We start from the raw sequence: 27665 nt of genomic DNA, 5'->3' as shown, positions 1-27665 counted from the left end.
TGGCTTTGGATAAAAGTTTAATTCACAAAAATACATTGACCAATATAATGAAAATGTACTAAAATGTACTTTAATAATCCATAAAAGCTGGAACATCATTGACAGAAAAACACAAGAAGCATTATTAGAGTTGGTTTAGTATAATATATTTCAGCTTCAAGAGACATAGAAATCAATCCTTATTTTTCCCCATATTTCTTCTATAAAAGACCCATTTTTTTCTGAAGCATTATTATGCAAAAAATGGCATTAGAATATATTATGGGAGCTATGAAATCCCAGTGACTGAGTATAAAATTAAGTCACATCAGAGAGAGATATCTGCAGAAGAGAAGTCCATGAACAATAGGGCAAAAAAAAAAAAAAAAAAAAACATTATATGGACCTTGATCTATCATCACTGACATGACATGACAGGCATGGAGGATAGGTGTATGGCTATAAAAAAATTCTCACTTTTCCACTTGATTTCACTTGAAAACATCTACACTTATTAACAGATGCATTTTTTCATGCTCGTTTTTCGAAGAATATTTATAATCATACAACTAAAGAGGTCAACTTCCATGTCTTTCAAATACGCTAATAATATTGCAAAGATGAAAAATACTGAATTCCGAGTTCTAACTTTTTGTTTCCTTCTTTACCATTTGTTATTTTCTTTTTTTGTTAAACTCTCAAAAAATAATGAAAATAAGGGGCTGCTGCCTGGCCAGGTAGGCAGCTCTTGGACACGTGGTTTCTTATACTTTCAGAGCCTTTTGCTGCGCGTTTAACACCGTTGTCGTCGTGGTCGTCCACAGTTTGTTGTGGTAGCGTTTGTTGGTGTGGAAAATGGAGACTGTCCTTTCAGGGTTCATACTGATGCAGAGACACAGAGGAAGGTCCTTAGAGGCGAGAGACCAGAGTCTTCTCTCAAACTCTCTCTCTTTCTTTCTTTCAGTCATTCTCTCCATCTCTCTCTCGTTTAGATCATCCTCATCTTTGACAGGAGCAGATCGGTCAGCTGATTCACCGTTTATGGCTGATGGAGGGAAGGGGGCGGGGTGGTTGGAATGCTGGCACGTTCCAATCAGGGCAACAGTTCTTCATTACAGCATTCTGGGGAAAAAAGGGGGCAGAACATAGGCACAGGACATGAATGGAAAAAACAAATAAATAAAAAATTACACAGATGCCCTACGTCACCCATACGTCATCCAATTCAATCCATCTATCTGACTTCTCACTGCCCTCTAATGGTCATTCAGCTACATTACATCTGTTTATCCATCCCATTCTAAATAACATACAAGGGTTTATCTGTTGTACAAAAAATAGTTTGTCTCTTATTATATTCATTCCAATAAACCTTCTTTATTGTTTCTTTCCAGCTAACATCAGTGAAAAAAATATATACCAACAGGCAAATGCATGAGTCACATTGACTTTTGGAATAAAATTTTGCATTGTGTATTCAGAAAGTATGGTATGTAAGGCATTAATCCAACAGGAAGTTCACCCCCCCATTCCCCACCCCCACCCAAGAATGATGATAATGCAGAACACAACATGATCATACCCTTCCAAAAAGGATGATATGACATTACACATCAAGACTGCATAGTCTCCCATGTCGCCTATGATGATATTTGCTCCTCCTAGTTTGAGAGCAGGAAGTACAGCCAGCTGTGAATGAGATAATCAGGGGAGAGGGAGAGGCCCTGCCCTGAGACAACTACTCCCTTCTCCCAAAAACACACATTCAAAAAAAAAAAAAAAAAAAAAAAATCAACTTAAAAAGTGAAGCCAGCAACTGAAAAGCTTATATCCCTTTTGATCTGCATGACATATACACTGAGCCACTCTCAGCTATGCAGTGACCTTTCACAAACCTAGCAACAGGATTTATTAAGGCTTAAATTTGTTTTAAACTGTACAGTCAAAATGGTCCGTGACAGATTATAGAACAGTTTATATTGTTTTGTTACCACTAGGGGGCTCTCTGTGTACTAGTCATTACTGTGTACTGTGTCATTAGTCATAGTATATTCATAGGCCTATTAGATTGTATTTGCAACATTTATCATGCTTCCAAGCCCTGCTTTAGTCCCCTGCTTGTAGAAACCCTGAGCTGGCAATTACAAAGCTGACTTTTGAGAGAATGCTCAAAAGGGCTGACACAGGATCGACGCTCTCAGCCACTGATCGTCTACAGATGACATTCACACGGGGGAATTCATTTAGCTGAACTTGCTGGTACAGAAAATGTGAGCAGGCTAAACACTGGTAGCGACACACGCTCTCCCAAAAGTCAGAGACTGACAGTTCATGCAGTTATTTTGAGGTGAACTTTCTGAAAAATGCACCAAAAGTGAAATATCCCATTAAGTGTCAGTCCCATGCAAGGCTGGCTCTCAGATGGGACAGTGTAAGAGCTGCTGTGTGGTGAGCAGTGGAACAGTAGGGCTGTAATCCCATTAGTGTTGGTTCACTGGGCTGGCCAGCGTGGGTACAGGGGGGGGACAGACAGCGCCCCAGGGCCTGCTGACAGAGGCCCCACTCTCACACACTCTACACCACTAACTGACCAACACAGATGGATTCAGGCCTCCCAACACACTGGCATTATCTCTTTCAATAATCCACTGAGCTATTAGTAACCATGTAAAAAGTTTGTTTATCAGTCTGTAAAAAGTAACTGATGAAAGCAGATGTCACAGTGCTATGGCTAGCTGTGCTTCATCGGTCTGAATGCTTGGCAACATAGAGACTTCATTCTGACAACACTGCCCAAACATCTTAACACTGATTCTAATTGCACAGACACAGTGAGCAACTTGGTCGGTGCGTTGCTTATTTGTGGCACTTTGTGGGCCGGCCAGGGAAAGTTAAGCTGTATGTGATGCTGAATAGAAAGTGATGTCTTGCAACAGTAAACTCTTATTGGGATAATTATGCTTTTAATTATATTTTTCATGACTCATTTTGTGTTGAAATCTTTTATTTGTAACTATCAAACAGCACAGTTCCATTTGGGATGTCACAGCATCTCCCTCCAGTTATTCAAAAAACATTTCCTGCCAACAATATTGAACGGAGGGCAAAAACTGCTTGTTGTTGCAGCATTACTTGACATCAGGAGACGACACAGTGATGATACTGCAACTGCATGACTTTTTTTTTTTTAGCGCTGTTGGGAGCTTGGCGAGTTTTAGCGTCTGGGGTTCGGACTGGAGCGAGACAGGTTTCAGTGCCGTTTTAGGTTGGACAAGGATCAAGTTGACCAGATCCAAGAGAGAACTGGAACCACAATCACAAGAGCAGACACGGACAGCCCCGAGGCTGTTGCGCCAGCAGAACGTCTTGCCATTTGTCTGTGGTCAGTTTGGGATTAAGCTCAAACGATTTAGCCAGTTAGGAATTGATTTAGGTTGCAGATTTGTGCATCAAAAACTGAAGATTGCAATCTCTATAATGAGAAATGAAATTGACAGACTTAAAATTAAAATTTTAATGAAACATTTCAGAAAAAAATATTCCGGGGTTGGTGCTAATGTTCCTGGACGACCTGCCCAGGTAAAGCCTAAGTAAGAGAAACTCTGAAAGTGACACCATTCTCTGCTTTAAACAGCACTATTAATCACTGATGAAGTGACACTGTAGCCGGCTCAGCCTGACTGGTTCATGTTGGCCACACTCTGGTCCAATACCAAAGTATTTAATGATGATAATAACATATGATGATAATGTGATGTTTTACTGAACCCTGTAAGGAAATTTTCTTTTCACTTTTTGTCCTCCACAGCAAGCTCTGAGCTAAGGGTTAGCTACAGATCAGTGCCCCTGAAGCTGGGAAGGAGTCAACATGTTGTTCAAGGACACTCCAGCAGATGGATGCCCGCAGACACAGGGGCTTCTTCCCGTGTCCTCCAGTTTAAGGACAGTCTGCCGACTCATTACACCACCCTGCTGTCCATTTGTCTCATTGATTAAAAATGTAGCCATAGTCAGCAAGAGGGCTGCCAAACATTTAACCTGCATCACCCTCAGCCACGGCTGCTCGGCCGTCAGCACACAGACCTACTGACACAAAACACGGTTCAGCTTCACTGGCTTCAGTGTGTGGAAACAATGAGGCCTGACTGTGCTACTCTCCTTGTGGGGGTGAACACACACTGAAAGATTTCAGAGATTTCTTCAATAATTAAGCCCAAAGTCATCATCTGAAGCAAACTTTCCACATCAGGGTGGAGCATGCTTCACATTCTAAATTGGTGAGGAATGGCTTATCTGGGTTAAATCTTAAAATCTGATAGAGAACATGCACTCTGACCACCAGTGGTGTTTGTGTAGCCTGAATGGAGTACAGATCCTTTAGTCAATGTGCTAATTACAGTGGCAGGAAAAAAATGGCCACTAAATGGCCACTAATGTTCACAAAACAGCCACAAGGGCTTGCTGGCTGCAGTATGCAGCTGATTGTAAGATAGCAATGTAAAATCTACTAAGGGTGAAGATTTAATATCATTTCCCACAGAAAATATTAGTGGAGGCAAGAATAGCCTTATTAAATAAGTGGGTGTGTTGTGAAAGATTTAACCGGAAAGCAGTCTATTTTATTTAGTGGTATGGTTCTCCAACTTCTCCATTTCCGAAACGTAGCTAGGAAACTGTCTGAGAAATGGAGAAGGAACTTTCATTTTACTGGAAAACAAACCGATGAGGACAGATATTTTCTCACACTTAACCAGTTAATGTAAAACAATGTAAAATACTGCTGACATTCTTCATTTTTTTGCCAAATAAGTTATTCATTCATTGATTAGAGATGGCGCAATCACAAAGAGAAAAAGTGCTGATGAGAGCACTTCACACTGTTAAGGGATGGCAAACCATTCAGAAACATTTATGGTATGAAACTCTGCAGCAGCCAAGGAATGCGTGTCACTGTCATGAGATGCTAACTGCGGCAGTTTATAGAAAGTAACACGACACATCCTACACAAATATCCTGTGAACAAGATGCCTGACTGATCCACCATCACATGGAATGGTTCCTCTTAAAACAATGGCAGCATTTCTAATCCAGGCTGCAGCAGAAATGAAATGACAGACTAAAAGCCAAATACACTGGATTAACTACCCACTAAAAGCACCTTTAAATACTCTAGGTCCACTTATATTACTCCAGTCCAATTTAGGAGGTTGGCATGGGGTCAGTTAATTTGGAAAAACACAGTCCACTTCACCAGTAACATAGCAGTAGTAATACATACTGTGATGAGTTACTAATTATAACTCATGTAAGTAGCATCATCCAGGAAATCTAATGAAGACCAAAGGGCTGGGGCTTTATGACTAATGTTGTTGGGAGGTGTTAAGATACTTTAGACACACACACACACACACACACACACACACACACACCTGGCTCAGAGCTGCTGCAGGGGCAGGGAGGGGTGGGATCTTTAAAGCAGGACACAGTTGGATTTCTTTTTCGCCTTCTTCTTTTCCACTGGCGTTTTCCTATTTATCTGTCTGACCAGGTCATAGAAGATCTAAAAAAGATTTATAAAAAAAAAAAAAAAAAAAAAAGAGAGAGAAGAGAGGTCAGAGGGAACAGAAAACATGAGTGGACTCCCACAGGTAAACTAATTTTTCTTTCCTGATCCAAAGGCACACTATTGCACTTTAGAGCCTTCAGTTGAAGCTCTAACATGGATACAGGCTGCTGTACACAAACAGTAGTTTTGACAAGGGTGTGGTATTGTGTGGTGACTCATAACTTCATACATCCCTTTGTCTTTGTCAACACTCTCCTCCTCCTATGGATCATTTCTCTAATGACAACATGTCTGGATTGCCATTAAACTATTCCTAAAACTACAGGAATAAACCAAACAGAAGAATGTAGTGTTGCAGGTGGTGCTTGTGGATTTGCTGTTGACAACAGTCAGCCGTGTGTATGTGTGTGTGCTCTAACTCACATCGAGGACATTGATCTTTGACTTAGCAGAGGACTCTAAAAAGGCACAGTGGTTCCACTGTCTGGCCAGGTTCTGGCCCTGCTCCTTCCCCACCACACGCTCATCCTCCAAGTCACACTTGTTCCCCACCAGGATCATCGGCACCTGAGGACGGGTAGGAGTAATATGTACAAGCTCATGAATATTTACCATTGATTCTCTCTTTTGAAATATTTAATGTTATACTAATACAAAATACCATTTATACTATTTTATAATGAATCTACATAGACATTTTTTCAGCACTGAAAATAAATAGAAAAGCAGACGCTCATCTAGGACAGACTGAAACAGACTGACTGAAATTTGCTTTGAGTGGCAAAACTGAACAGATATAGAAAGAAAGGTGGAGAAATGTAGGAGGCAGGTTAGGAAAACGTGAAATAAGAAAATGGAAGGGATTGAGGAGAGGAGGGGTAATGAAGAAAAAATGAGGGTTTAGAGAGGAAGAAAGAAAGAGGTGATGGGGGAACAAAGACCAAAATGAGGGGCAGAGAGGACAGGGTAAAGAGCAGAGGTCTGGGTCTGGGAGAGGACGAGGAGGAGGATGATCAGACAGAGAGGTGAGAAAGTTGGGAGTTAGAACGTAAGAACATAAGATGGAGTGAGAGAATGACTGGGCCTGCCATTCATCAATACAGTTCAATTCAAGTGTGAGCTCAAATGATTAAATGGAAGGCATCATTATCAACAGTTAAGCAGTCTATTCAATTCAATTTGAAGGCTAGATGGAAGGTCCACAAAGACAATCAAGAAAATCAATCAGCCCCCAAGGGAAGGTTGTGAAGGAAAATCATTTAGGGTTAGTCAACGCAAAAACAAAAGACAATAAAAAATCAATATGAAATAGTGGAGGAGGCAGTTTCTTGGCAGCATGGTGGCTCAGTGGTGAGTGCTGTTGCCTCACAGATAGAGGGCTGAAGGATTGAATCCTGGTCCTGATCCGTAATGTGGAGTTTGTATGGCTTTCCCCTTCAGGTGCTTCAGTGTCTTCAAACAGTGCAAGGACTCTAAACTGCCCATAGATGTGAATGAGGTGCCTTTGTCTGTGTTAACCCTGTGATCAACTGGCAACCTGTCCAGAGTGTTTCCCTGCCTTCAGCCAAATGCATGCTGTCTGCAGGACCATGTGACCCTAAGCAGAAGTAAGTGGGCCAAGACAGATGGATGGCTGTTTCTTTTTGTTTTGTGTCTTTAAAAGGACATCCTTTTCACCCACATCCGTAGGTACTGCAATAAGATCACAACCACCAAAACAAAGTATAACTGCTTTTGGAATCTCCCAAATATGCAACACATTTTCCTTTTCTGTGAACCCCTTCATAGATATTAAGTGACGAAGGTCAAGAAAAAAAAAAACTCTAAGGAAGGGACTATTCTTGGCAAAACCTTAGCCCTAACTGTCAGTGGGCAGAGGGGCAGTCAGGGTGTCGGGATGCGTCTCATCCTGCCTGCTGTTTCCTGACCAGCTATCTAGGGAGCATGCTGGCCCAGAGGAAGTCATGGCAGCCCCACCCAGCCAGGATAACATCGCTTTCCTTCCTGAATGTTTTCTAACATTTGAGCAAGACTCCATGCACTAGCTGCTCTCTGGAATTACATGATAGTGTTAAGACTCCGTGTGTGCCCATACAGTTTATTTTCAAAGTCCTGTTCTGTTCGCTGAACCACCCCCTATAAAACTGCATGACAACAGAAACAAAAACATCAAGATGCAAGAAACTGTTCTTGCAGGAAAGGATTAGCATTTCTTCCTGTGTTCGCCATGGGTTCAGAGGTTATTTGTGTTGGTGGCAAAGCAGGGCAAACTAGAGACACAGAATCACACAGTGGAAAAATTTTGCATGTGGCACAAGAGGCGCTGTTAATATATCAGCTGGGAAATCTATTTGTGGTGGGCCTGCAAACAAATAAATGTATGCATGGGAAACGCTGCCTTCATTCCCCATTTCTTGTTCTAAAAATCAGCCCCCAGACATTGAGTTACAGATCTGGAAAAACCGCATATTTGTAAGCAATACGGTAGTAGTCTGACATGCATCAACTTGCTCTTACTTATTCAAGCCATCCACAAGTGTCTAGTGTTCAGAGGTTGTTCTTGGACAGGGGTAAGGCCTAGTACCTCTAGAGAACGTTTTACTTGTTAAGGTGAGGGCTGAATATTCCAGCCTCCTCATTTCTTTCTCTCTCTCTCTCTCTCTCTCTGGTCTGTGGGGCAGACGACAGGAAGTGGGGATGTTTGGACTAACCCCATGGTGGTTGCTGCTTGATGTTTGATATCCAAACAAGCCCTCAGACTGGACTGTTGAACGACAGTCCTCCCAAGGGTCCTGGGAGAACCGGTGGTATGCCCTTCTAACACAAACTATAAGCTGAGCTGGGATGAAGAGATGGAGAGAGAGAGAGAGAGGGATGGAAGAATGGAGGTATGCAGGGAAGAAAAAATGTTCAGTGTCAGCAGCACAGAGGCGGTGTTAGCCTACTTGTAGAATCCACACAGCCCACAGAGAATCTGTTCAGAGGCTCTTAACATGGTACAGACAGGTCCTATCCCGCCCACAATGGCATTCTAGAGATTGGATTGCTGAGCATACACAACAGGGAAGTTGAGCCTGGCTTAGATGAATGGAGTCAGTACTTCCAAATGAAGAGGTGAGTCACAAGCACGGAGTCAGGCATTAGTACCGCCAGAGTCACACAAGTAGAGACAGAGCTGGCCCGGAAAAGTCATAAGACCTCTCTTACATAAGAACACTGGAAGGAAATAGGGGATGTGAGCTTTTAATACACTGGTGACTGGTCGAGTTACTTTACTCTCCACCTCATGAGACTCCTGAACAAGTCTCCTCAGGAGGAGCAATCTGGGCGAACTTCGTTCAATGCACAGGTCATTAAAAGGACTTTTAATTGAGCTTGGCAATAACGAGTGTATCTGTACATTTTGCCAGCGTTGCAGTAAATGGTGCGTGGCATTCCCATCAAGCTCTGGAAATGAGAACAGCTGCAGCGGCGACTAGAATGACTGCTTTAGCTCTGCAATGACTTGAAAGCCTACAAAGAAATTTGTTCTCTTCGATGAAAAGAAGAAAGGGAAAAAAAACATGTTAAGCATTTCCTTTGGTGGTACATTCTTGCAAGGGGCAAAAGAAAGATAAACAGATGTTGTGGTCCTCATTGCTAAAGGCTTAAATACCCAGTGGAACGATAGTTGATGGTACGGCCATAATAAGCAGATAAGCACAACTGTTTGGACTGGGGATATATTCAGAGAAGAGGGATGGCAACTGCTTTCTTCCATGTCCAGGAGCCAAGGATCCTGCAATCCATTGGTTCGCCAGAGGCTAACACTGGTCCCCCTACCATGGGGACTCAAAGCACCACAGCTTCACAATCCTGTGTGTTTTTGATGATTTGGGGCTTTCCTTGCACATCATCCCAGAGAGTCCAATCACCAACACAGAGTGCCAGACCACAGTTAGACCACAAGGCAGGCCAGAGAAAGGAGGGGGGAGCAAAGAGCAACAGGCGCTGAAAGGCCAATCAAAACAAAACGCAGAGGAGAATATTGGCATAGAAAGAAGAGGGAGGGGAGCCAGAGAGGGACAGACAGGCAGGAGAGGTATAAAGCTTCTGTACCAAGCTGGAGAGGGGGTTTATAGATGGCTGGTGGGGAAGAAAGACAGAGAGAGAGGGGGGGAGAGAGAGAGAGAGCGAGAGAAGGAAACACTGAGTGAGGGGGTTATGGTAACATTCATTCCCTCCACAGATCACCAAAAAAGGGCATCCTAGATCCTGCTGACGCGCTATCTGCCCTACCAGAAAGGGGATGGAGGGCTCGCTCACTCCAACAGACTTCTAACTTACCACAGATACAGAGAAGGGGAAATGTGCTGTTCCATAACAAGCGAAATGGGGAAATATTGAGACGGCATATCCTTATTTTGTTTGAACCGTTATAGATCCATGCTGGGAGGGAGATTTGAAGGGGAAAACCACACTGTATGTACAAAAAGCAAAACTAAGGGTGGAATATCCCCAAATGAGGCATTCCCCAGATTTGTTGATGGAATCAAAGACATGGCTGCTGGTTAGGACAGGATTAGTGTTAAATATCAAGGAACAGGTGAAGAAATTAACCCTTGTGTGAAGCTACTTACGTCCTCTGTGTCCTTTACTCGTAGGATCTGTTCCCTCAGGTCCTGGAGGTCATTGAAGGTGGACTGTGCTGTGATGGAGTATACCAGGGCAAAGCCTTGGCCATTCTTCATGTACAGGTCCCTCATCGCTGTGAACTGCTCCTGTGCAAAAAATGAGGAGGACAGGCCATGAGCTCTGTTCAATCGTATTTGTCATTTGAGAAATAACATTTTCTTTTACTGCCAGAGTTTAGCACATATGCTAGGGGATTACATTGGTGTGACTGGTGCCACGATGCACAGATATTTGCAAAGTACTTGTGAAAAGCTAATGCAATAGATGTAGTGAAGTTTTTCCACATTACAATTTCCATATTGTACACAGTCTGGGCATTCTATGGATCTGATCAATCAGCACCCATTGATTTTGTACTAGAATCAAGCATGCATGTTGTTGGTGCACCATCAACATAATGACAACATGCCTTTCAGCACTAACTACATCTGAGTACATTGCAAACGCTCTTACAGCATTCCTATATTGGAGCAAAGTGCACCAATCATAACAGAAAAACTATAAGAAACCTAACAATGTGACACATTAGGTGGCATCTTATCTGATAAAATCTTGATGTAATTCTAGGCCTTATATTCACTGATTCAATTTTAATTCAAATTCATATTTTTCAAATAACAAAAAGTGTGATCCAATTCAGGTTCAATGAACCAACCCTGAGCCTAAGATTAATGTTTATATGTTTTCTCAACATAGTTACTATGCTGTAAGGTAAATGTTTGCCAGGCCTCATCACCCAAAACTTGTTTTCAAAGTTCTGACTGACGAATTATCATGCACAATAATGCTGGGTAGTGAAAGGGGATGCCACAAGTATGGAGATCACTTACTGTGCCTGCTGTGTCAAGAATTTCAAGCATACATTGCTGCCCATCTACCTCCACTTGCTGTAAGGGACATGAAAACAGCAAGTCAGAAACACATAAAACAGACTCAGAGACAACAAAGTTTATTTGAGATCAAAGACAGCACTGCATTACAGAACACAAACCAGAGGGTCTACAAACAATAATGGATGAGAGAGAAAAATAATAGAGGAAACAGAGAGAGTGATCCAAATGGATAAAGAGAGAAAGACAAAGAATGGAAAAAAAGGAGAGACACAGCAACAGAGTGGTGTGGAGGCTGAGAAGAGAAAACAAGAGCACAACATCATGACGTGACCCTGTAGACCAGCTGCTAGCAATCAGCTCATTCCAGGCCAGCACACTCTCTGCCTCTCCCCTCTCCCCTGACGGGACACTTACCTTTCTGTATGAGTCTTCTATTGTAGGGTCATATTTTTCCACAAAGATTCCCTGTACAAACTGAACTGTCTGTAAGAGAAGACAGAGACAGAGCCAGCGTCAGATCAATGTGACCTCCCTGCTGTGAGAACAAAACATCCGAAGTGGCAAATATGGCCCAACTGCCATGTCTCCTAGCTGTGCTGGAGCAGCACTGTGTCCATCTAGAGTTAGCAAAACAACTCGATAGGGCATTAAGGACGAGGATGTTCATGATGTTGCTAGGCAGAGTGGGCTCTTGAAGCCCACAGCTACATGTCTATATTTGTTTTAGACATGCACACACACACAACAAACAAATGTGCGAGATAGGACTCTAGCAAAGCCCTCTACATTATGTGAGATTTACATTTGAGGTAGACTGAGTTCACCTGAAAACATCTTAAGGTCTAAACATGTCAGGACCTGCCAGTTTGAGGGATTAACCTGACTTCAACACCTGGTCGTGTTAGTTAAGCAGGGCATATGATGCCTCACAGACGTCCAAGCTGTAAGGCAAACCTTACAGCTCTACCTGGAAATTATTGCTGTCCTGTTGTTTGAGTGTTCTTGATTGCATCCATAAAAATAGTAGTGGCTATGTATCCACAGACTAAATGAGCAATACTTTGCCTTGCTGAATTTTCCATGACACATTTTGGAATATTATATTATAGCTATAAATGTGTGGGTAATTTTCTACAGCTAGAGCGGATGATAAGGCCAGAGCTTATCATCTGTGAGCCTGTAGGAGAAAAACAGAGTACAACTGAATGCCAACTACAGACACGCAGGGCAGCTAAGGACATACACAGGTAATTTTACAAAAACATAATACACAAGCAGGAAGCACAAGCATATAGACCAACAACAGGGGGGCAGGGAAACACTTAAAAGGGAAAAACGAAGTAAGGACAGCTTCATCATCAGAGTCCTGGTTCTGGGCTCTTGTGGCACCCACTGATGAGAATGTCCTCCTCTGCTTTTTTTTTTTTTTACTCCACTCTAATGTAGACCTGCTCAACAGTTGGTGCAGACAGTTTTCAAACAGTCTTTTGGTGGTTTTGATTGATGGTTATTTTGGCCAGTGCTACAAAGGCTTTAGGAAACACTGCACAGGCGTCAGGGATGGGGGCAGGAAAGGGGTCAGGATGGAGAAAAAATACTCACCAGAGCGGACTTGCCCACACCTCCGGAGCCTAGCACCACTAGCTTGTATTCACGCATGGCGAGATTGCTTCACCGGACAGCCCAGCAGTCTACACTGGACAAACAAGGGGGGGAAAGCAAAGAAAGGGATAGGTAAAGTGAGAGAAGAGGAGATAAAAAAGACAACAAAAATCAGCTGTTTTCCAAAAAGAAAACAAAAGGAATTTTCCCAGTCCGATCCCAGATTTTTCCACTCCAGAAAGGAAGGATTCTAGTCATTCCTGGAGGCATGGACAAGAAGCTGCACAACAATGGAGGGAACACCCATAAGTGGAGCTGCTGCAGGGTGGAGGAGGTGAAGAGTATGTGACCCCTCTCTAACACAAACCAGCTGTGGTGTGCATGTGTGTGTTTGTGTGTGCAGGGGAACTGAAGGGGAGATGATACATGGGTTTGGCAGACATGTGTCTTAATGACACAATCATCTGGCCACTCCACACCATAACACACCCTATTGGCAAATTTGCTATCGTTCACTCATTCTTGGTATTTTTAAAATACCAAAATAGGCCTGATGCCAGCCATTGGTAATGCCTGATAACAGCTGAGGGAAGTGGAAACTGAGACATGGGGAAATTGTGAAATCACTGGAATATCCCTTTAAGCAACATGGAGGTTTCAAATCGTTGGCACACATCACAGTGTGACATCAGTTGGGTTAGCCAAGTGGGTCACAACAAGTTGGGCTGTACAGAGAGGCTACAAGGACCAGTACTCTGAGATTTGGTTGTAGCTGTGGACGGGAGGGTGGGAGAGGCCCTGATACTGGCTCCACTCTCCGAAAAAACACATAACGGCTTTCTGTCAAATTATTTTTTTGCAAAATGGAAGTAGAATGGTCTGCAAAACAAGCTTTTGCAATGATAAACTGTCTTGAATTTCGTGAGGCATGTTTATTTTTTCCTCATTAGTGTAATTCCCTTCAGCATTCTGTAGATTTGGGGGGATATCTTTTCAGCTGTTTCCTGCAGGCACATGAAAGATGAACAGACAAGCAAACTGTAATAGACTGCTAAACAGAATAACAATACTGACTCAATTAAGATGGCACCATTGTGCTAGGAGCTATCTAGCAAACCCTGTCCCTATGCCCAACAGTCAATTATTCAATTTCTCTGGATTTTCCAATTAATGAGGCGAGCTAAAGCTGTGCCTGCGCAACGTAAATGGCAACAGTACAGCACCAGATGTTAGAGGAAAGAGGACTATTTCTGGTTATAACTGAGCTAAAAACAAAACAATACAGTTGAGCACTGTGATATAATTTTTCACAATACTATATCCGTTTTCTAGCCACTTGCTTTGATATGTATCTTTTATGCACTCCATTTTCATAAATTGGTATAACATCGATATTTTAGTACATTACACTAAGTTGTTTCATTTAAACTGTAATGGGCCTTTTGGATTAAATCATGACACAGTGACAGAGTTCATTAGTCTACCCAGGTGTTAAGCCTAAGATAGTATAAGATAGTACTTTAAGTGCTATTGATACATTTTCAGTCACTTCAGTATAATACTGCAATGTATCATGATACAAATTGCATTGTGACCCATGTATTGTGATACTACATCATGAGGGCCTTGCTAACACCCAGCTTTTGGTAGAGTAGCATCTGGTAGTGTCCAAAATTCATGAGTAGTAAATAGCCTGTTTTAAAGAGCATGGGTCCTGAGATGAGAGAAAACATCTTCTCTTTTGGGTGATGGGTTGAAGAGTGCAGCTTGTCGGCGCAAAGGCAAACGGGGATCAGTTTATTTTAAAAGCAGAACCAAAGGAAGAGTGCAGTCTTGGTTGACAATAAACCTTTTTCAAAATGATGAAAAGCTAATCACAAGCCATTCTGGGAAGCAGATGATCCCTTCCTACACCGTTCTTTTTATGGCACACTCCATCTAAATACTCAGGGGGGGTGGACAGAGGACTTAGGACCTCCAACTCCAGTCACGAGGGGTGACCATGTGGGATATGAAGCCTGGCCTGTGAATAATTCATATTCACTAATCCACAACACACAAAAGAGAATTTCTCCTTGCACGATTTGGGAGGAGCTACTGTTTAAGTATGTGTGTGTGTGTGTGTGTGTGTGTGTGTGTTGAGGGGGTGTGGGGTTTACAAGTGCAGTGTAAAAAGTCAGTGCTGAATGCACGTGTAAACATTCAAGTACAGAGTCAAGTGCAGGCACAGTGTCATGCACACAATGTCATGTACGCATGCATACACACACACACAGAGAGAGAGAGAGAGAGAGCGATATGGGCTAGGCCGTATTTGTCAGCTATCCACACATCATGTTTCTTGAGTGAACACTGTGGCCTGATCCCTGCAAGGACAGATGACATCAGAAAGCCCTTTGGAGTCAGAGACTGTGACATTACTACAAGAATGCTGCACGCATCATTATGGAGGACTTTCACTCCTCCAAACAGCATACAGTCAAATCCCATCTGTTACATCCTACACAGTCCTCTCAGGGTGAGCAAAACTGAAGTAAATTAAATATATCCTTTTATGGTTCCTGTGCTGCTCTTGATACCAAGTACAAAATTCAGAGTATCCATCTGAAACCAAGCACTGATTCAATGCATTATTTTCACTGAACAATTTAGTCTTGGACCATTAATATAGGGTCAGTGGACAAAATAAATGATCAAAGATCCTTCTTTTTCTCTGCATGTGAGAAATACTAAAATATAGCCTACTCAAAAGACTTCTATTTGCCAAAATTGGATAATGTTGAGAAAGACTGCTTTTGTTTCTGAAATATCACACAGATCTTTTAGAAATGCTTTGTTTTAGCAACAGCTATGACTAATGATTAATTTCTTAATTAGCAGATTTGTTGTTTGCTTTTTCAACTCATTTGTTGGTGTATAAGTGTCCAAAATAAGGACAAATGTTCGTAGGACATCAACAGAACTCAAAGTGATGTCTTCTTAACCTGGTCAGCAGCCACAAAAAAAAACAAAAAAAAAACAGAATATTAATTTTCCAATGATCCAATTATCAGAAATTTTGGGGGATTTTTTTTTACTTGATAAATGACGGCTCATTGTTCATCAAAATTATAATCAATTAATGTACTGATCAACCAGTCAATTAATTGTTACAGCACTGATTTCACCCTGTTATCAGCACCAATACGAACTCCAATATTAGTAAAAATGCACCCATAATGAGCTTACCAGGTCCAAACAAATTCTGTCTGATATTGAATTAGGCATCCCCTGTATCGTTTCTACCCCTTTCTTAAGGGTATGTGCTTACAAATCATAAGTAGCCTACAGCTTTTTCTGCTGCTATAAAAGGCAGGAAAAAAAACAGCGACATGACTGAGTAAGATGCTCTTTCTCCAACATTTCGGCTGCACACACTTTCATAGCAGCTTTCATACCAGAAAAAAATACACACAGAGCTGTACTCTCTCAGCTGCCTGCCTACACACAGATACACGCTCACGACACACACAAACACACTCAAGGCCATGTAAGGACATCTCCTTTAAAACCAAACCTCTCCCTCTTTCCATTGCCCTCGTCTACACACTGTCATTCCCAACAAAACAAACACACCGCTGCCATTCCTCGGCTCTTGTAGTAACCCCAGCAAATAAGGAGAGAGGGAAAGCCACACGCCACAGAAAACATGCTCCGCCATGACATCACTGCATCACTCACCCTCTATGGCCAAAAGTATGTCACCATGTAAGGCTGGAAATGGTAAGAGGAGGTGCTGCTAGCGGGACAGCGCACAATGTCTGGATAGGCTATGTGTCAAACTGGACAAAACTGAAAGTGGGGAGCAGAGTAAAGGCTGAGAGAGAGCAGGAAGCTTCATGGCCAAACTACGACATCAACAATTTCCCCTCATTAAATCATCTGCGAGTCAGGGTCCACTATCGCCGTGTTTCTTCCTAGTCAAGCATTGCTAATCCAATGGCAATGAAGCTGTCAGGGCGACTGACTCAGCAGGGTGGCATGATTGACAGCTGCCCTGTCTCTCCCACCCAGTGCGGTTGATGGAAAAAAAGCACACATCCGTTCATCATGCGGCCTGACACCAACAGTTATGCCATCTTTGTATTTGCCTCATGTGTGACTCACATGACAATTACAAGCACTGCACTCTGAGAAGCAATGCCACTTGAGGTTTTGAGGTGCAGAGAAAAAGCCGGTGAAACAGTAGTTGTTCTGGCAGAGCCTTTTTCACATACATAGTATGCTACCAGTTACTCATCCACCAAAACCGCTCATTAAGTAATCCTCTGCTACATGTTCACACAAAGCTTAGCAAGAAGCCGACCCATTTTTTTTTTTTACGTGAACTGAGCAATGCTAATGACAGCAGAAAACCTGACAAGCCAAAAGACTACAGTAACGCTGCCAGCCAGAGCTAAAAAAAAAAAAAAAAAAAGACAGAACAGCAAAGTTCTCTTGTGAACAACTACCATAATGTATTAATAAAAGTAATTTGGCTAATCATTCTATCAGATGAATTGCATTCTGTGTTTATCTCACTCAGGAAAACGAGTTCTGAGTAATGAGGATGTCTGTGAGAGTCATAGGCAAATGGAGATGCATGAAGTAAAGTAGAGTGACATAGTCTATTTCACTGAAGAGAGCAATCAAAGTAAAGGCCCACAATCTTGTACATACCAAGAATGACATCCAAAAAATGACTTAAGAAACAAACCACTGATCAAAATTTCCGCCGTTCAGTGAGCTTCTTAGTTTTAATCATGTTACATATCTTTCTAGGTCCACTGAAAGCCTGAAACCGAGTGAGTCAGAACAAAACTCTGCTGACTTAATTATGAGAAAGATCTGTTAGTTAACTGACATCCGCTGCTCACTCAAACGTATCTGCCTTGTCTGAGGCCTTGACCTGTAACCACATCCTCTTTCCACACTGCAAGTAAGCCTCATGCTGATAGGATGGAAAAGGAGTATCTACTAAAATAGCCTCTTCCAGTCTCTGTTCCTGTTCAAGACCCCAGACAGACAGCAGGCTTGCTCTGAGGGGGGAAGTCAGTGGGTTACAGCTTATATCTCATCACCAAACCTGGGCTACAAGAGATTCAGGGCACAGGATGAGGGCAAAAGCATCATTTGAAATCGTCACAGGGTGGAAAGAAGCAGCACTGAGTGACAAAACGAGTCCACATAAAGCAACGTCTAGCTAACTTGGTGACAATGACAATCTATCATCAATGACGGTGCCATGACTGAGAGACCTGGTATATGTTTATAGTTTGGGAATAGAGAACACACCTTTCCTGTTTCCCTGTTACACTCCCTGGTGCAACACACATCATCTGCAACAGGCTGCTGTGAAGCCTGAACCCCTAAAAAAAAAAAGTCATCTGTGCTTTTTTAATAACCTCACTAAATCAAGTTTATGTGCTTATGGCTGTATCACAGCAAGATAATGCTAATTCTCTGCAATCTGCGGCTGTGATTATTGCCCAGAGCAGTTAACAACGTCAAGCAGCCCTGTATGTTTGCTATTTTAATGCATAACATTCATCAAATCCTTCTCAATTCAGAAGCCCGCACACATAGACAAATCCGCTAAATGCCATTATCTTTAATCCAGGGAACCGAGATCAGCATCTGTCCGTACGGAATCTGATTTCACACCAGCAACTAGACTAAGTCCCGTTAACAAGCTTGTTAGCAAAATACCGCTAACTAGCTAGCTTTAACTGGCTGAGAACGGGCCGCCTCGATACTTCACAAGCTAGCTGTCGCTCGTTAGCTAGCGAGCTAACTAGCCGACACATTCCTTCTTTCAGTACGAGATAAAAACACAGCTAGGGCGTCACAAACACACTGCAACCAAGCGCATCGTTGGCTTGAAACGTTCGTGGTACTTATATTCAAAGGCAGAGCTTATATCAAGACATACTACGATGTATTTGCAATGAAAAGCCGTAGCCGGATTGCTAACGTTACCTGCCCTTCCGCCTGGCCTTGACTAAAATGGGAGTGCACACAGTCCGTCTCTACTTGCGGAGAGTCAGAATTCCTCCAATTTATAGACCGCAAATAACACACACCACGCCGCTTTCTGTGCTTGCTTATTGTCTCCATAATGTTAACGCCGTCTACTTTGCCTCAAATGACTTATTTGCCCCCCTTTATTGTCTATTAAAGTTTGCCGTTGCCACTCACCGTTTCTCGTTCGCTGTCTCTCGCCGCTCCGCAAGTGTCAATTTCCCTCCGGCTCCTGTGCGCAGTAGACGTCATTCCTGACTATTTCTCATTTTCTTAAAAGGGCAAGTCGGATCGTGCACTTGCCCCGAGACATTTGCTGGGTAGCTGTTTGCATTGCAATGCCTCGAGTAAACATAAAGTCTGTATTTTACTTTTTGGGATGATTTTTTTTTTTTTTTTTTTTTTTAATTTACAACAAAAATTGCAAAGCCGCAGCACGTTTATATCGGTCTTGATGGCAAAGGATGCCCAACTTTTAAAGGATGAGCAACTTTCTGGTGAAGGAATGCAGATAATTAAGGAATAATTTGTTACTCTTTCTTAATCCGTAATCATTACAGCCTAATAGTAAACACGTGAAAATGAGATGGAAGTTGCATCATGTTGAGCACTATCACCCTCAGGTCTTTTCCATCCAGTGTCCTTCACCTGTAATTAGACAGAGGAACTTCAGAGGCCCATGTATAGAAACACCAGGTGTGACACACACTTATGCTACAAGAATGTGAGCTAATCAGAGGAAAATGTTCCCTCGTGTGTCTCTTGTAAACATATCCGAAAAAAGCAAATCACCCAATATTGTGTAGAAAAAAGCGCAATGTTTAACAGGATGTCTTTGTGTGGACTACCCTCTAGTGGAAGGATGAGCAAAACTTTTCCATTATGGGCCATCCTAGCAGCAGGGCAGCACACACAAAAACAGAGAGCACAGTCAGAGAGATGCGACGTCCACCCTGTTTGCGTGTAATGTAATTTCAAGCTCTTGGAGGAAGGTGTCACATGGCGGTCACGTTCTGCACAGGGCCTGACTGAGCCTGACCTGGATATTGTGACTGGATATTGTGACTGTAGTACAAGTCGCTAGTGGCCTGCAGCTCGCTGAAAAACGGGTCCATCTGCCAAATGCCTCCTCAGTGGGATACAGTGAACTCACACCGACTTGTTCCATCCGCAAACAAATGTGATTTCTCCCATAGCAAGGAGGCCCAGATGGATGCCAACTGTAGTCACATAAAAAAAAAAAAAACAACATAATATCCATACCACAGTCTTCTCTCCTACCAGCTGACTCTCCCTGTTTTTACAAGACCGTGGGAGTCTGTCTCCATGGTTACAGACATTATTTTCTCTATAGCAATGCAATGGGACTTGTATAACAAGTCAACACGCAAAATAAACTGCTCTATAACCCACAAGAAAACTGGGCATCTACCATACAGAATCGAGACATAAAGAAGTCAGAGGTGTCATTGCAACAATAAAACTGAACCCTACACACTGCTAAAATATTAAGTGTAAGGCATCATGAGTTGCTGCTTCAATTAGATCCCACTGCAGCAAGTTGGGGAAAAAAACTAGTGCAGGTCCCTTCCTACCCTTGAAAATATCTGCAAAGTTTGAGCATGTCAGAATAGAGCAAGTATGCACTTGTGTGACATACAGGTAAGGCTGTGTACCAATGATGTCCTCACCTAAGATTATAATCTATCTTGTAACCTACAACCAATTGCAGTGCATTTTAAAGGCAACAACAGACATATTTTACATTTTTTATTGTTCCATAGTTCAATCTGTCATACAGATTTAATATATATCAACCCCTTGCTTGAGTTTGTCCATATATTTGTACTGCCAATGCCATCCTTTGCCTTTGGCAACATCCCATATCTTGGTGTCAAATGTAAAAGCATTGTCCCATATGACAAAACGATCCGATACAACTCTTTACAACTAAAAATAAATAAATCACTGTTTAAAAAAAAAAAAAAAACACACCAGGGACAGTATTGAATTTAATGAATGTTTGCCTTCATAAAAGGCTAGCCAAGTATAACTGGCCAGCCCAAGCAGGTGACATCATTAAGGCAACTAAGCAACATGGAAAGTTTTTTTTTACTGTATATACATACAATAGAAACTGAGCAACTCACTGAGGTCCATTTGTGACGTGACTTCACACTAGATTCAACACTATCCAGAGCCTGCCTGTCCCGAGCTCCCACTGGCAGGGCTACATGTGCTACATTTATGAATACAATAGAATAACACACCCCACATGCCAGCAGATAACACCCCCCCTCTCCCCAAATACCTATATTTAACCCATGTCAGATGAAACATGCAAATTACAAGGCTGAGGATGGCAAAAGGCAAATCTGTACATGGCTCCTGAAAGAAGGAAAATAAAGATGCATTTTGTCGCTCCTTTCTCTGACACAGTTCATAAAGTTGGTTCAACTGGTTGTTGTGTGGTATTTTCCATCTCCATTTCTTCTTTTAACTTCAGCAAGGAATTAAAAAGGCCTAATGGATGAGAGTGGTGTCCTCATCACTGATATTGTCTGTAGTCTCCGAAAGAGGGAGTGGGCATGGGAGCAGGGGCAGGTTCCTCTGCAAATTGGGGTCCTGGTGAGAGAAAACAAACCTCTGAGTGAGATTATAGGCTCTCTGTGGTCTATAAAACAGTTGTTAGGTATTAACAAGGTCTAATGTGGGCAGCACTCCAAAATTTAGATTCCATTTACACCTGACACTCAAGTGTGCTTTGCATCCAGCTAATGTCTGTGTCAGGTGAAAACCTTGCAACTCCAATTTTGTAAATTTTATTTATTTACCTTACACTGAAGGATTACATGATTATGTGCTGGCTAATAACATTTGGTGACTTTTGGTTTTCTGAAACCATTTTAAAACTAAGATAAACTGAAAAATAAATGGTGGTCAAGGTGAAAACAAGGTATTTTTCTTAGTTCCTGAAAAGCTTGCACATAAGTTCTGACTTAACAGTAAAAATATGACATTAACATGATGAACAGTCTGATCATACACTTGCATTTACATTCGGCATTATAATCCTTCATCCTGTCCTGTTTGCACTGTGATGGGGCATTATTTTGTCTGTGTGCAAAGCACGTGAGAAGGTGGCAATCCGACAACCATGTCTGTTGTCAGCTACAAACAAATAGGTGTAGGGTAATTAGAGGTAATGTCACCGTATATCCTGTACTGCTATGGTCATCTTTTATAACTCCAGCAGGAGGTAAGGGACACAACGTTGTTTTTTGTGGCGACTGTGTTCGATGCTGATGTTTCCACCCACTCTGACTTCTATCTTATGAGTGGATGCTGAATTCACTAATGCAAACACACACTGCAATGTGTGTCCTGTGCATTTACTCCTTCTATTACCACGCATTTTCATTACCCAGACACAGATTTCATTTTAATTACAGGTGTAAATGTGATCTGATTGATGTGCTGTGCTCTTTCAATGTCCTGTCCTCACTTCTTCAGTATGAATGAACTAAATGACAAAAAGTCCCAATGTTCTGTATGTGGTCAGAGGTTTAACTCACCGGTTGGGAACTGTGAAGAGGCAAACCTAGTAAGCAAGATTCCAGCACCTTCTATTAATGCCAGCAGAATGCCACCCATGGCTGCAGAGCCCACCATGGCTACTGGTCCATCTAAAGAGAACGGGTAACTCAGTTAAACTAGTCCATGCTTTACACAAAAAGCAGTTCCAACACAGAAGCCAGGCCACAATTTTATAAAAGGTCTCATACTGATCAGTTTTCTGTCATTTTGTTTTCATATACACTGTGGCTAAGGGTTTGGGTATGTTCTTTGCAAGTTCTGCAAATGAATGTAGTTTAGGTACACATTGAACTCAACAGGTTAATTTGAAAGAATATGAACACTGGGGTTTCACAGGCAGAGCAGTCACAACAGTAGACCCTGACTGGCAAATAGAACCAGCTTGTCAAATAAAAATGCTGCAAACCAGAATGACTGAAAAGATTTTGTGATTCTTTAGTGTGGGGAGTCAGCCAAGACCGAGATGTGATACTTCTTCTGGATTTAGTATCAAACTGCTTGTGAGAAAGGGTGGATTTTTGAAACAGCAAAAAATGTAACTTTAACCAGTCAAACAAAACTAAATTTGAACACTATCCTTATTAAACATCTATGATCACATCTTTTCACAAATGCAGTAAAATCCCCCTCTCTTTCAATTAAAGCTAGGCAAATATGACAAAATTAAATATCACAAGTTTATTGTCACACTAACAATGAGTGACTTTTTGGTGTTTAAACCTTGAACAATAAATCAGATACATATTTTATATATAAAAATAACTGCATCCGAGTCACTTCAAACATCTAGTGTAATGTGCCAAATCAGAGGGACTAACCACTTTGTCAACACAGGGTTAGGCAGAAACCTGGAATTTTCGGTTCCCAGCAAGATTAAATTAACTCTAGGTCAGTAATTATGGTGACTTGTACTCTGAAGTTAACCTGCTCAGTAGCAGCTTCATCAGAAACCTGTCGAGCCTACAGAATTTTACTTGGGCAAAGGTTGTCAGACATGGTGTGCCCTGTATTTTGTCCATACTGAAACCCAAATTATTTTTTCAGTAATCAGTTTCTTATTTGAAAATTGTTATAAAAGTCTGATTTTCTTGCCTAATTAACTCAGACCTCATTGAAATCATTGTAGCCCAACTGTTCTGAAACTGGAAACTTGGATATGCAACTCAGAGTTCAGGGTTATGTTCAGGGTTTGTTAAACCGCCTTCCTGAGATACGCCCCTGTTGGGCACAAGTGTCATATAAACCCGAGTGCCAGCATCTGTTTATGTTGTTATCCTACTCACTTCTTGCTGCTAGGATAGCTCCAGTCATGGCCCCACTTGTGATTGAGTTCCAGGGATCCTCCTTCCCTCGCACTTTAACTAAACCACAGTCAATCATGGAGAACAGGCCTCCCCATACTGCAAAGCTACCTGCAAGGAAAAGAGGAATTTACCCGATTTGAGTAAGAAAGAGTTAAGGCAAGCTTTCTGCTTTGTTGCTTCAAGGCTTTGTCATTACATTCCTTCAAGTTATTTATGAAGCAAACTAAATCCAAATTCAACTGATGTTCTCACCTCCCAGCTGGGGGGCTCTGGTCTTGATGGCAGTCATGCTCCCTTTCATTCTGTGGCTCATTCCCTGCAGGAGAGGACAACAGGCAACACACATCAATGGAAATTCCTCACCAACTCAGGACAACCAGTTTTTTTTCTTCATGTCAAAATTCAGTGGAACTGTAAACTTGTTCAGATTATTTCCACACTCTTGCTCCACACATGCACTGAACAAGGTTTTTGGTAGCACCAAATGACAATCATAAGGTTATCCCCTGAAAGTCGACACGTTGACTCATCTACTATAGACACCCCTCACCCATACAACCCCCCTGAGATTCTTTGACTAGACTTCACATTTAAAGTGTCCAAAACATTTTCTGTCTACATGTGACAGATTTGATTTGCTCTGAAAAGTGTGAACACAAAGAAATTTTACCTTTTTAAGCCAAATTTGGACCACAGTTATATGTGGTCCTAGATCAGTTATGTATCTGAATCCTGGTAATGTAATCAATCTGAGAATGGTTTGGACAGAATTAATGTTTTCTTGTTTATTTGTTTTGTTTTGTTTTTTCATTTTCTTTTTTCCACTGTGCAGACATACAAGATCACATAATAATTTATTCTAAAGCCAAATAACTAAGCAGTACTATTACGAATCAGTGTGCACTGTGATGCATTACCACTTCACTACATGTTTCGAATTGATTTCTGCTGAAAGTAGTCAATTCAGTTGGTATAAACTGTGAAAATACAAGTTAGTTATTTCCCTCAATTTCAGGCCACCCTTCAGAGGGGTGAGAAGGGTGGAGGATGTGCCAGAGCTTAACTTCATGTTTATTTATAGCGCTTATGACTGTTTACACTCTCACGGGGCTTTACAGGCCCACATTTTATGGAAAACAAAAACAGAGACCTGCTGATGCAAGTGCAACTGCTCCTTTGTCAGTAAAAGAGATCGACTTAAGTCACAGATTACCCTGTTGCCCCTTTAAAGACCATGCAAATGTTGCAAGTGTCATTATGAAATCAAACTGCTTGTGTTTGAGCACAGAGGTCCAACCAAGCCATCAACTCTGTGGTGAGACATCAAGGCATCAAGCCAGTGGCCAATGCAGAACCGCTGTAGAAACCAGCAAAGTGAGTCTGGCACTGTTTAAATTGTCAGATTTAGTACAGCTGGTTTAAGATGTCTCATAAGGCAGTAAGCCAAGGATGTAAGTACACAATATTAAGCTATATGACAGAACTTACTGCAGGTGCATTTCTGAAGCCTTTGACTGCCTGGAATATCCCTCCTCCGATGGCCCCCATGGTGAAGGCGCCCCCACAGTCGTCCACAATCCTCCAGGGGCTACAAGAGCAACAGTCATTAGTTGAGGTGCCTTGATATATGCTATTATTAACCCTCCTTTTCCCTTCAAATTTACTAGCATTTTTTTATTATTATTATTAAGTCAGTTTGACCCCAGTGATTTGCATCTCCAAGACATTATGATAAAAACTGTTACCCAAATTTATGTGTCAAGTACGTTATGTGTCTTGTTGACTACTAAAAACTGATTAGTAGGCTGTGTGTTAATACCATGATCCCAGGTTTAGTATTGCTTTGCCCCATAAAGTGTTTGGGAACGTGACTTTCTGAAACCCAGACTCATTACAGAGGAAAAGACTGATGTGTATTCTTCATTGACAGCATTTTACATATTTTACAACACAGCTACTAGAGAATGTGAACAGTCCAGAAACCCCTGCCTTGTCACAATGCTCCCTGCTTTGACAGCTGTTTGATGCCAGCTAACTAACACACCACGGCTACAAACTGAGCCTTCACATCAACTCAGACTCACACAAAGTCATAAACCTCAGTTACACACTGATATTTGTAAAGACTTCGTTAAAACACATCGGACTTATTCCAAGGTAACCCTGGGTTTTCTCCTCAGCTGCTGTTGTGCAATCAGCGGACCATCACCAGTTAGCCTTCGCTAGCTATCTACCTCAGCTAAAATACTAAGCAACAGCCACTTACATAACCTTATATCACCTGAACAGCTAAAATGTATATCAAGAGTGATGTGCCTCAACAATAAACGTAAAAATTAAATGAATAGGGCTCATTTAGACGCAACGACTTTTTGCCCAGGTGGGTAGACCACAGCGAAACCCCAACGAGCCCACAAGGTCACTAACAACGTGATTTAGCAGCGAGGCACTGATGCTAGCAGACACTGTCACTGCAACGATACACACCGTTAGCATCGGTGCTAGTGCCGAGCTAGCTAGCCGGATCTGAAGTCTTTTCGTCGAGGCGACACGTCGTGCTGTGTTAACAATTAGACCAACTAAAGTCGGTAGCTAAACCGAACAGACCTCTCGATGGGATACAATAAATACCGGTAAAATGACATTTATTTTCAGCCAGGACTCACCATGGTTCCCTTGCATATTCCTCCATTTTGTTCTTTTGCTGTTCCGTGTGACGTCACGCGTATCGGCACCTTTACGTAAGGCCAGGAGCGTTATCGCTGTAGGTTTGTGTTTTATTTTTATTTCGTTTTTATTTATTTATTTAGTTAGTTAGTTAGTTAGTTTTTCAGTTCGGTTCGTTTTCGTTTCTTTCTAAACTGTAGTTTTTATTTTATATCAGTTTTAGTCTTAGTTTTTCGTTTAGTTTTGGTTAACTATCATAACCTTGGTCAAAACGTAATAACTTAGCTGTCTGACAGCCTTTTGACAAGGTCTTTTTAATGGCAGCAGCGGCTCCCACACCTGGGCGTCCTTGACAAAAGATAGATGTGTTTAATGTTAAATGAGAGAAGTTTAGCCTCCTTTTCTTTCTTTTTTTCTAATGGGAGAGAGTGCATGGAAAAAGAGGTAGGGAAGCCAGGTCAATTTTTTTTTTTTTTTTTTTTTTTTTTTTTGCTTTTGATATGTGAAGGGACTCATGTGGGAGCCTAGAGATTTCACGATTCTTGCTTTATTTAAAAAATTCACTGTGGAGGAATCCCTTACCCCAATCTAATTAAATTTAAAACTGATTAAAATGTTCATTTGAAAATATGTACATGGTTAGGAAGTGTTTTCCAATATTACCAGGTAAGACTTCAATTTTGGAGGGTATAAAGTCAGAAAATAAGTCAATTCATTCCATTAATTTCTTCAAAGAAACAAGGACGATAGACATAAAGCCATTAACGAGACGGTCTGAGAAAACTCACAGAGGACATGTGCAAGGAACAGGCTGACAGACACATTGACATTTGCACTGAAGTTTGTTTGGCATTCTAATTCTTTTGAAAATAAACTATCACCATAAGTCAACATTATTAGAAAGACCATCAGTCTCTAGTGAAAAGAATGATAACAACAAAATTCAGACTTTGTGTAAAATGTCACTTTTTCATTGCGTCACATCTCTAAACTTTCTAAAACTAGTAGCTAGAAGAAATTTCATTATAATTATGTCTCTTTATATGCCCTACTTTGACAGTATCAAAAATGCAATAAAAAAAAAGAAAGAAAAAACACATTTTAACCCATTCTGCCCTGTTGCATTCACTTAAAGTTCACACTGGGAGAGAATGTATTGTGTATATTCGGAGGTCTGCTGTACAGACTCAAAGCAAAAACACCTCTTCTCAAACGGGGCTCCAGGGGAAAAGCCTTGGGTCCCTTGGATCTGTGGTTTAAAGTATAATTATATCAGGTTCCCAGATGTGAGAAAAAGTTTAGAGTCTCCGCTCCACTTAACATTAATCAAACTATTGTATCTCAAATAGGAAATAAGCTCAAACCCATGGGCCAATTCAGCACATTCAACATTTATACTCAAA

The 27665-nt window shown here is 41.6% G+C and overlaps 2 protein-coding genes across 7 annotated transcripts; both read right to left on the bottom strand.

The window, feature by feature from the left end:
- Positions 1 to 45: 45 nt before the first annotated feature.
- On the bottom strand, positions 46 to 19059 carry LOC115359219 (ras-related protein Rap-1A-like). 5 transcript variants are annotated; one of them, XM_030051574.1, is made up of 8 exons: positions 18872 to 19059; positions 12656 to 12749; positions 11468 to 11536; positions 11051 to 11107; positions 10166 to 10306; positions 5970 to 6113; positions 5410 to 5540; positions 46 to 1101 (listed from the first exon to the last, which is right to left on the bottom strand). In XM_030051574.1, exons 2-7 carry the CDS (start codon positions 12710 to 12712, stop codon positions 5451 to 5453), a joined length of 558 nt encoding a protein of 185 aa, XP_029907434.1. In that variant the 5' UTR covers positions 12713 to 12749; positions 18872 to 19059; the 3' UTR covers positions 46 to 1101; positions 5410 to 5450. The 5 variants fall into 5 exon arrangements, with proteins under 5 accessions (XP_029907434.1, XP_029907433.1, XP_029907435.1 ...); XM_030051573.1 differs by having other exon boundaries at positions 12656 to 12744; positions 18872 to 19056; XM_030051575.1 differs by lacking the exon at positions 18872 to 19059 and adding an exon at positions 18653 to 18699.
- A 1390-nt stretch (positions 19060 to 20449) lies between these two features.
- Positions 20450 to 26357, bottom strand: timm17a (translocase of inner mitochondrial membrane 17 homolog A (yeast)). Of its 2 annotated transcripts, none has more exons than XM_030051580.1 (6): positions 26262 to 26357; positions 25084 to 25183; positions 23848 to 23911; positions 23575 to 23703; positions 22270 to 22380; positions 20450 to 21319 (listed from the first exon to the last, which is right to left on the bottom strand). In XM_030051580.1, exons 1-6 carry the CDS (start codon positions 26285 to 26287, stop codon positions 21243 to 21245), a joined length of 507 nt encoding a protein of 168 aa, XP_029907440.1. In that variant the 5' UTR covers positions 26288 to 26357; the 3' UTR covers positions 20450 to 21242. The 2 variants fall into 2 exon arrangements, with proteins under 2 accessions (XP_029907440.1, XP_029907441.1); XM_030051581.1 differs by lacking the exon at positions 26262 to 26357 and adding an exon at positions 26083 to 26208.
- Between the last annotated feature and the right edge of the window lie 1308 nt (positions 26358 to 27665).

This window comes from Myripristis murdjan, chromosome 5 (assembly GCF_902150065.1).
Source record: "Myripristis murdjan chromosome 5, fMyrMur1.1, whole genome shotgun sequence".
In the NCBI taxonomy this organism is placed as follows: Eukaryota; Metazoa; Chordata; class Actinopteri; order Holocentriformes; family Holocentridae; genus Myripristis; species Myripristis murdjan.
Note: the sequence above shows the minus strand (reverse complement) of the source record. Positions and strands in the feature narration are given on the sequence as shown.